General features: G+C 40.1%; 1 protein-coding gene across 7 annotated transcripts in view; it reads right to left on the bottom strand.

Annotated features, from left to right (window-relative positions):
• Window positions 1-10764, bottom strand: part of BCAS1 (breast carcinoma amplified sequence 1) — a 106137-nt gene that overhangs the window by 67601 nt on the left and 27772 nt on the right. For all 7 annotated transcript variants that reach the window (XM_019510220.1, XM_019510222.1, XM_019510217.1 and 4 more), the window contains exon 4: window positions 5561-6144. In XM_019510220.1, coding sequence (XP_019365765.1) covers window positions 5561-6144 — 584 coding nt within the window. The remainder of the gene's footprint in view (window positions 1-5560; window positions 6145-10764) is intronic.

The following is a 10764-nucleotide window of genomic DNA, read 5'->3' as shown; positions in this document are numbered from 1 at the left end:
CCCAACTCTTCCTTTGCCAATGTTTCCAATAGATGATATCTTTGATATTCTTGGAGATAAAGAAATACTTGGAGCTCTAAACAGCTTCAATTTTATCAGTCTGTCATTTAAGCATTCAAATCCCTTAGTTCCTGTTTTTGAGATTATTTCTCCCTGTGCCACAGGGCTTAAAGAGAACTGTTTACAACTGTTTCACAAAAGAACATATACTGGTGTGGGCAAGTGGTGGGTGGGAAAGCAAAGGGCTCCTTAATAGGTGTGAAATCATTTATCCTAATTAAAACTTTAGAGCTTCTTTGCCTGCAAGCTCACACATAGCACAACACATTTCTCACGCTGGCATGCAGCGAGTTAAGTCCATAAGTTTTGTTTGCAATACTAGAACTTTTCCTGCTTAATTCTCCACCCAAGACGACATGCTATACAATGGCAGACAATGCTTCAAGTGGCTAGGGCGACATTTCTTGCAAGGGTTTGACACGACATTTTGTATAGCTGCCAATTACAGGCCAAAGCCATGTCAGGAACGATACATCTTGTGCAAAATATATACACCCCATACCAGCTTCAGCCTCTGCCCCGCCAAGGATGTGCATAGCGATATAGTGATAGTGGGCATACAACAAAAGTTGCCTCAACCTCACCAAAAGTGTGAGGCACCAGACCAAAGAAGCAGGATGCAGAATACACAATTGCTAGACAAAACCAACCTCAGGAACGGAAACTACTTAAAACAGATGACATCAGCAAAAGGGCTCAGCTCAGTGACAACCGCTCAGACTTCTAACCTGAGTTCTTCATTTTTCTGTGAGCTTTTATTTAAAACTTACGGCACTGTCTAATGGCCCTCGCTGCTTAAACACAAGGGTATGTTATGGAGTCATACAGCAATTCCAATGTGGTTCACTCCTGACCTGCAACACTCCTCTGAACAAACAATATTCAGCAAGGTGGACAGGGTAAGGAAGAGAAAGGAGAAGATCAGTAGCAACCTTGGTCTTTGTGCTGCTCTCTGTAGCTTCAGTGGTAATGTCAGTGGAGGAAGCAATGCAGAATCTGGCCTTAACTATGCAAGTCAGAGATAATAACTATGGAGCTTAATAATATCACATTTTTAGAGCTATATATATAACTATATAGAGCTATATATATAACCACAAAAACTTCTGCATCAGCTCGCTCCCTAATATGCACTGCAAAGCCCTAGAGACAAATGGTAATGAAAGAAACCCCTGGAAATAGCACAGCAGGAAAGTCACTATGAGAAGCTAAATGTTCTTACATAAATGCTCAATGAATTTCTGTGAGAAGTCAAAATTTTGGGTAACAAATACCTTAAATACGCATACTATAGTCTTAGTTCAGCCATTAGAAAAAAAGCATATCAAAAGAAAGTATTCTTGCCAACACTTTTGTTTGTATGAATCACGGCTCAGTGAAACATTTCAGGCATATCATTTATCTTTTCTTTGGCTTAAATAGTAAATGCTTCATCAATTCATGAATTCTGTCCTTGTTTTAATTATGCTGCGTTCTGAATGTAGTTTTGTAGACCACAAAAATAAAGACTGGTTTGCCAAACACAGAATGTTTGTGCAGTTTCTAGGCTAAAACTGTGCAGTCTATTTCTCTTCATTATCAGCAATGTTATTTGTTATTTGCTGAGGCTCAGTTCAGTGAAGCTTTGATTCGATCAAGTTCTTATAGATCCTGATAATCCCAGTCCACCAGAACATCAGTAACTTTGTTTTTTCATATTTTGAGAGACCACAGACACAATTGTGACAATATTAAAATTAGCAGATGTTTGGAGATTTTTTTTAATGTAATTTTACAGCTTAGTTCTTCTGTACTACCATGTGTGTAGATGTGTGTAACCATTGTATAGTGCATGCATGCATTTGAAGGCCCAATCAAAGCTTGTTTAAATGGCATTTAAACAAAATTCCCCAACCCCACTGTAATCAAAAGTTTGATGGCATTACTATTATATACCTTTTTTGTTGTTTAAATTGGTTATGAAGTGTACACTCTTGGCTTGGGTGAAATGTGACTTAGATAGGTATGCTTTTTGGATATTTAAGGGACAAAACAAGCAAAAATGTCAGGCATTTTAGTGTTAAACTTGAAATTTTACTCTCACTCACAGCCCTGTTCTGCCATTAATATTCTCAGTGAATGTCAGCTGAGGCTGTAACCCTGCAAACATGCTACCTATTTGTCAAGGGGGCTGATCAGATGCTTATAGTTAAGCACGTGCTTAAGTGTCTGTAGAGTAGACTCTTCAGCAGGTAATCCCAGGTAGCAATTGTGGACTGAGACCCACATCCTGCAATAGTTATGGACATTTATTATTGCTCTGATTGACCCCTTGGGTTTCAAGAAGGCAATTCCCATTAGTAAAGTTAATCAAGTGGGTAAGCAATCACAGGACCGGGGCCTAAGGTAATCTTCATCGTGAGCAAGGCGTAAACAAGATCATTCTCAATGAGAAGTAGAAACATTTCTCCCGTGTATTTGAGGTGGAAAACTCTCATTTAGATTTGGACACATCTGCATCCCTGGTCCCTAGCTATGAATACTCACATTTGAACTCTAACCACTTGAAGATTTGTAACATGAAGAGCTTAGCACCAACTCCTGGATAAAGCTACTTTTGACTGTTGATTTCATTATAATCTGCATGCTCCTGTTCTCACCATTTGCATTAACCAATAAAGCACAAAATGTGAACTGCCCCTTTTAAATCAAATATGCAACACTACGATTATGATTGTGGTGGATTATATGCTGATATTAAGAAACAGACATTGGCCACATCCACACAAGCAGGGGCATGCATTTGCAGCGGCACACATTTGTGCTGCTACTTTGTGCTGCAGTGTATGCCCTGGCTTGTGCAGTTTGCAGCGGGACGCATTGTCCTTCTGCTCCATGTGTTGGCTGGGGCATAGGGTGTCTCACAGTGGGGCTAGCCAGCAGGCAGCCCCCACACTGAGGCACCCTGTGCCCTGTCAACCAGGGAGTGGCATGTGGAAGTGGTGGCTGGGGCTCAGTGTGCCTTGAGATGGGGAAGCAGGCAGCCCTGGGCTGGCTGCTCCCTGCTTCTGCATGCCTCAGCATGGGGGCTCTGCTGTGGCACCCGTGCACTAAGGCATGTGGAGTCCCTGTCTCAAGCACCCTGCACCCCAGCCAGCCAGGGAGCAGTTGACCGAGGTGCAAGGTGCCTTAGCACCAGGGCTCTACAGCACGAGGAGATAAGGGAGAAGGCAGACCTTCTCCCCTGGCTCTGCAATTGTCCTGGCACACAGCACTTGGGTGTGCTTTGTGCCGTTTGTTTTTGCAGGGGGGTTTTTTTTGCTTTCCCAGTAGGAATTTTTACCCCAGCACTGCACATCATCAGCAGAGCATATGGTTTCATGTGTGGTTTGTGGTCCTGCAAAGAGGTTTGCAGCACCACAAACGGCATGTGCCCGCACATCTGGATCCAGCCATTGTGGCCAAAGAATTTTGTTTAAAAAAAAAAAAAAAAAATTGAACTGGGAATCTTATGTATTTGTTTTTAAAGATGGAAGACATACGTGTTAAGGCATGCCCTTTAAATAAAATTGTGAGTATTTTTGGATGCATTGGAAAATGACAGACTTATTTTCAAACTGGGAAAAAAGGCAAAATATATTGAAAAAATTATTCAGTATTCACTCAGCTCTGTCTTAAACGGTGGGCGAATTTTGATTCAGTAGGCCCAAGTGAGTATAAATACACAAGTGTGCATCTGTACCACCCTATATGTTACAAATTAGCTGTCTGAGATACCCAGTGAGATTTTGACGGACAAAAGGCACAAAAGTGCCTTTGTTGTCCAGAACCCATGTTTTCCATTCTTATTATAAAAGAATACCTACAGGAAAATCTTTAAAAATTAAATTGAATGATAAATGAATGTATTCTAAGATTGATATTTTACAGATTGAGGCTAGAGCTCATATCCAAAACTTGGTGGGGAGAAGAGGTAGAGACTGGAAGGGAGAATAAGTTTCAAAATAGAAACCAGAGACCCAGTGTTGGAAAGAACAGCGTGACACTATAGTGCTCAAAGCTCATAGGCGTCTCTTTGTGAACTCTCAACACTGTTCCAAGCAGCAATTAGCAATACTCAACCATTATTGTAACTGGATGAGTTAGTCTAGGTACATCAATATAATAGTTATTGTTAAAATTACCCTTTTCCCTTATTAGATTCTGATTAAAAGCTGTGTTTTTCTAGAGTCAGGATTCTTACCCAGAAATCATACAAAAAATATTTGACGTCTCTGCTGGGATCACAGCAATTAATAAGGAATGACACCACTTTACATCAATTGAGGGCTTAGCCCTTTGAGCAGTGCAGCCACAGTCAAAGTGCAGTTATACTCAAAGTCAATCCGTTAGTGATATGAGACTTTCCGGGCAGAGTCCCTGGAAAAATAACTTCCCTTATCCCTGAAAAAATAGCTTGTTCTGTGTACTCAGTTGGTGAAAAGCCACATAACTATTGAAGTCAATGGAGCTATGCTGATTTACACTAGGTGGGGACAGAACCTAGTAGAATAATAAGAACCTATTAATGGTAATTTAGGATCAGAAACAGATCAGATTACATTTCCTTCTCCATCCCACTAATTCTACTTTATAGGGCTGATGGCACCGAATAAATTAAATATAGTAAAACACCACACTTCTTTCTTGGTACTTTACAGCAGGAGGTAAATCTTCCAGCAAGAAGCAAAATGACCAGTCACAAACCTAAAACCCCTCAGCCGTTTCACCAGAAAAATGGTTAAGATAAAAAAATAATTACTCGTCTAAAACCCCAAAATCTAAGGGTCGTATCCATTTCCAGATCTGCCCCTTGACTGCGTTGTGGCCTTGGGCAAGTTATTTAACTGCTTTGCACCTCATTCTCCCTGTGTAGTGCGCCTCAAACATTTAAAGAACTGTATCCCCTTGGATGAAAGGCATATTACATTAAAGCACACCAAATTGCTGCTGTATTTTACTCGTTATTAAAGGCTGTGACTGGGATGTATGCTGTGCAAAGAGCAGCATAAAAAGTTCGACTTTTATAAGAGCGATCTGAAATGTGTTGAAAGAGTTTCCTAAAACGATCCAGTATCAGGCACTGAGCATCTAAAGCATGAAAGTCACTTACATTTCCAGGTACATTTTTTTCCCCCCTTGCAGCTGCTGTTCATCATCTGAACTAATGGGGCATGACTTGAGCTAGCTTGACTAAGTCTTTGGTAAAAATACAAATGAACTTACACTTGAGGTCAGACACCACCAATTTTGTCATGAAATGCATACCCCATTTTTTATTACTCTGCCAAGGAGGACACTTCACCCTCCACCCCCCTCCTGCCAAACCTGCCTGTCAGGGAGTTACCATACCAGTGCTAAGAATATCCATTATTCTCTGGCTCCTTCCTACAGCCATCATAATGCGATACTGTCCTGCACCATTAATATTCCTAAGAGATTTCATTAAGAAGGAAATTGATATTCCTGTTCAAACACTTGCCTTCCCCTGTGGGACATCACTTGGCGTGCTCTGTAATCCAGCAGCCTCTTCTGCTGTGATGCCTCCGTCAGGAATGTCTGTAGCCTGACTCCCCTCTTGGGTTTCAATTTGCGTTTTACTCTTTTCCTTTCCCTTTTCCAGTTTGAAGAGTCTGTCAAAAAAGGTTACTTGCTTTGGCTTTGACGGGGCAGCATTCTCTCCCTCAAGTGATGCTGATGCTGCTAGTTCAGTTTCACTAATGGATGCTGCAGAAGGGGCCTGGTTTAGGTTTTTATGCAAGCCTTCCTCTGGTGCAGCTGTTGCTGGAAGCTCGACATTCTCACTCGATGCTTTGTTCACTTCGGGCATCTCTGAGCTGACATCAAGCTTAGCTGATCCAACTGATGAATCTGTAGCTTGCTCTTCAGTACGTCCTGGTACAGGCCGTGAAAATGCCAAGACAAAACGAGATTTAGCAGCTGGCATGGGCTTCTTGGCTCCATTCCCAAGATTTTTTCCGTTCACATCAGAAACGGAGCTTATCTCCATTGTCTTCTGGGAAGAAACAGCCGCATTATCTTCTACAATACTTGCCCTCGCATCCACTGCAAATAGAAACATAAAACAGCAATTATCCAACCAACCAAGGAAGTTGTACTAGTTATTCTATTAATTGGGGTGGCCTCAATCTTTAATAAACTCATTTTAAAACTCAGTGCTTGAATGAGGACCGTACACACTGTTACATGTTAAAAAATGAACCAGTTGTTCTCTTGTTGCTGCTTATCCATGGGGCCTGATCCTCTGAATTTCTAAAGTCCTCTGGTCACATTGAAATCAGCATTGGGAAGCACTGGGTATTCAGCATTTTTCAGGATCAAGCACATTCTCTCTCTCTCTCTCTCACACACAGACACATGGACGCATGCACACAGAGTGGTATGCTCGAGCCATAGTGAGATATTGGTTGAGGCTTGTGCTAATTTAGCCCAGTAGGTAGGGAAAAGAAAAAAAAAAAAAGAAACCACTAACTCAGATGTCTGTAGCATTAGAATTAAGCAAACAAGTACATTTATTTTATTTGGGATTATTTTCCTATCAAAATTTAAAAGGAAATGAAAAATACCGACAAAACTTGAGATCCAGCTATGTCAATAAATCCTTTTTAACGTAAGTTAACAAAGTTAATAGGAGTGGGGAAAAAATGGAGTGTAGTAAAAACTGACTTGATTTGCTCTTTTAACAATATACTTTTTAAAGTGGCCATACCTTTTCTGACTCACTTTTCCAGCTTTTACTTTAGGTTTACTATGGATCTGATTCTCCTAATTGTAGCTCCATTGCCTTCAGCAAAATTTCCTGGGTTTAGACTGAATGAAGCCCGATAGCATGAACAGAGAGACAAACAAAGGGAAGAAATGGGAAAATGAAGCACAGTGACCCGACTCCTCAGTGAATGGGAAGAATGCAGCAAAAGGCCTGATCCCATCATTTTCTTCTATTTTGCTTTAGCCAGTTTTATCCCCTTGACATTTTATTTTATTTTATTACATTGGTGTAATATTGATATGGTAGCTGGGGGCCTATCATGCTATATGCTGAATAAACATATTCCAGATCCTGCTAAAACTTGATAGGATTTCTATATTTACCTACAAACATTAAAAGAATAAAATCAAATTTGAAGGTGCAAATGTTATAATTTTACTCAGAGTAGCTCTTTGTTTTTTGGAGGGGCTCAATCGTGGGATTTTTTTTGAGCCCAAACTATGCAAAACATCCTTTTTCTTCCCTTTTAAACAAAACATGCCAATTTTCTAACCTACCATAAAAAAATAACAAAAAAAAAATTAAACCAGAAGTGTGAAATTTTGCATTTTGCTCCTGTGTTTGCATTTTTGGGGTGCAGTTCTCACAAGCTCCCAACTGATGTTATTGAAGCACAAGCAGAAAAAGCAACATGCTCACATTCAGTGACATGGCTGAGCTGATGGCTCACTTCAGTAGCTTATAAATGGAAGGTCACAGTGAGGCTCCCCAGGATACATTTGTTTTATTCTGAGCTTTTTCCATTGCCTGTGTACAGCCTGGGCCTGTTTACTCCTTGCAGAAACCACAATGTTTTTCTAAGCTTTTCCTTGGTAGAGAACAAGCAGATTCTCATTTGCAGACTGTGATAGCATGCCATTCTCAACAGTGAATGACTATATTATTGCCATTTTTTTTTTATTGGTGCAGTGTCTAGAGACCCCAGTCATGTTTCAAGGTGATGTACAAAGGCAGAACAAGACAGTCCCTTGGTTGACATAGAGGCCATCAATCTCATACACACTCTTTCCTGGGTCTTGATGACGTTAACTCAGTGACTAGGTAGCATATACTCTTGACAATGCTCACACGTACTCTAGGGTTTCTTACCAAAATAGAAACAGCTAGGAACAATCATAAAATGGAGGGACAAGAGAAAGAGCAGCAGGAGCTCACTGCTTTTCTAAGGTGAATGCAAACTGAGAAGCTTGCAACCCTGAGAGAAGCAGCTGATGCGAAGGGAAAGCTTTGAGGATAATATTCACAATCACGGCCAGGGTCTTGCCAGATGCCAAGATCTCTAGTTCGACTTCTCCTATTTTCCCATTTTCATGCTGGCCTTTTTCAGTTTCTCACTGTGCTTTGCATTTGAACAAGTGCATGGAAATAGGGGGCACAACTATTTCCACACCTTGCTTGGCAGGTAAATGGATGTTACTTTCTAGGTTTGTACTTTAAAGGGAATATTGCCCCTGGCACAATATAGGTCCTGTCTGCTACTGTTTAGGTAAGAAAATAACCCACATGGCCCCAGGTCTGTTTAAAAAAAAACAACCAAAAACTAGTATCTAAATTTGTTTCTGCAATATTCGCTATGCATCAGCTTGAGCATATGGGTTTACATAAGGAAGTTTTCACACAGGTGCTCAGTAGCCACTTAGGATCAATTTGGGTCCACTAATCATTAATATAATTCCCTTTCGGCAGTCTGGAATTTTTCCTGAAAAAAAGAATTAAATTATCAAGCCCTTGTTAATTAATTTATTAATAGAGGAATATCGGGAGGGCATCTTCAAGATGACAGAAATGGAAAACAATCCAGAAAAAAGAAATAAAAATAATAACCAATTATTTCTTTCATTTAGGAAAAGAAAATTCCATCAGAAAATAATCATAGCAGATCCTGTGTTTTGGTTACATGTCATACATAATAAGCTTTTAGATAACTGAGAACATGTTTTAGCATCAAAACAGGAAGATCATTTCATGTTAAAAACAAACAGGTTGCGAATGCATGAAAATATTTATTCTGCAATTGCCCTGGAAGGAATGAAATATATGCTTTATATTGTGTCTGTCGGGCAAATGCTAGTCAAACTTTGTTTCGAGAAAATTTTGCTCATACAGCGGGTGTAAGCAGGTCATGCCATAAGAGAGCTCCTTTACTATCTTCTTTCCCCCCTTGCACAGGCATGAGAATAATCAACTACTGAACTGAACCCTAGATGTAGGCGGAGGTGTGTTACATGGGAGGAATCCCATAAACCCCATACTCAGGGCCTATTTAAAAATCCCTGGTACGTTATTTTATTACAATTGCAGCCTTTGGGTAGAGACCAGGAATTTTACTAGTTAATGCTAGAAGAATTGCTCACTGAAGCAAGCACATAACTAGAGCCAATTGAAAAAATCTTCAGCGGATGGGTGCCTTATATATGAGGCAAAACTGGATCAGGCCACCACAGAGACTTTCAGTAATGTGTTTAATCAAAGAGCATGGAGTTGTACTTATGCCAAATGAATTGCAAACTGGAGAGCAGCGTGAAGCAGTTCTGTTGAAATTGAAATGTTTTAGGGAAATACATTGATTGACAAACTTGTTGATGGGAACAAGTCAAAACATCTCATTTCAGCTTTCCCATTTTGTTTCGAGAATGTCAAAATGTTTCATTTTCATTTACATACACCTGCAATTAATTGCAAATGCAGAAATTAATCTCTCTCAAGATCAGAAAGCATCTGCACAAATGCAATCCAAAATTTCCATTTTCTGCTAAATCTTCTTTGCAGCCATGTGAGTTAGCTTGGGCCTTATCCATCTCCTAAATTACTCAATGTCAGCTGAACTGGGAACCAGCAGAGTTTAGGAACCCCTTTTCTACATCTCCCAACAGTACTTTCCTTTCTAATGCCATCCACTGTCAATTCTTGGTGTCCCACGTGCTATTCCTTAGTGTCCCAGTTCTCTGGTATTTCTGGGGTGCTTTGATGATAACAACACAACAATTTTTAAGTCCTACATTCTTCCCTATCAGTAGATTTCCAAACACTACACAAGTTGGTATCAGTAGCATCATTTTTCAGATGGGACACACACACATGCACGATGTGTCCTGCCCAATGCTACCCACAAAGCCCTGAACGTAACATCAAAAACTCTCAAGTCCCAGGCTAGCGTGCCAAGGAGTTCAAGGTCAATCCAGCATGACTCAATAGGACGTTGATGGCTGACATTAGTATACAATTACTTTCAATGCAGCACACAAAGACTAAGGTTGTATTCTTTTTGCCCTATAACTACTCTGCAAAAAGAAAGAGAAAAAATGGGCTAATGAGAGAAACAAATGCTTTAAGAGATTTTTGTCTAGTCTTAAAATCCCAGTTCAGCAAGGCATCTAAACACACGCTCAACTTTAAGCCCACGTGCAGCCCCATTGAAGGTAAGCTTATTCTTGGAAGCTTAGAAGGGTTAGGGCTGTGGGCATTTTCACCACTTTCATTAGAACAACGTATGGAAAAAGTTCACAATTTTTTCAATATTACACAGTTTCCTGCTCCTCCTGGTTAAAAAAAAAAAAGAAGTCTCTTTAAAATGTCTGACATAGCTTTTCCTTTGCAGGTAGCCTCTCCATCTGTCCAGTAACCATACAATTCCAAAGTTTGGATCTGATGCTGGAAATACACAGCAGGGGCTGGTGTGATGCTCACAGAGGAACAAATGGACCATGATGTCAAGAAAAATCATAGCACTCCAACAAAACAAGTTCTTGGGTCTTATTTAATAAAAAAAGTGAATAAAAAGGTACAGATAAAATGACGCGGCTTGCATTTCAGGCATTGAGATCAACATAGATGCAAACATCAGGCTGGACTGTTTCTTTTTTTTTTTTTTTTTTTTTTTTAAATTTTTTTTCCCC

The sequence above is a fragment of the Gavialis gangeticus genome, unplaced genomic scaffold, assembly GCF_001723915.1.
Source record: "Gavialis gangeticus isolate Ggan-Ray unplaced genomic scaffold, GavGan_comp1, whole genome shotgun sequence".
NCBI classification, from domain to species: domain Eukaryota; kingdom Metazoa; phylum Chordata; order Crocodylia; family Gavialidae; genus Gavialis; species Gavialis gangeticus.
This window is presented reverse-complemented; position numbering and strand designations above follow the sequence as displayed.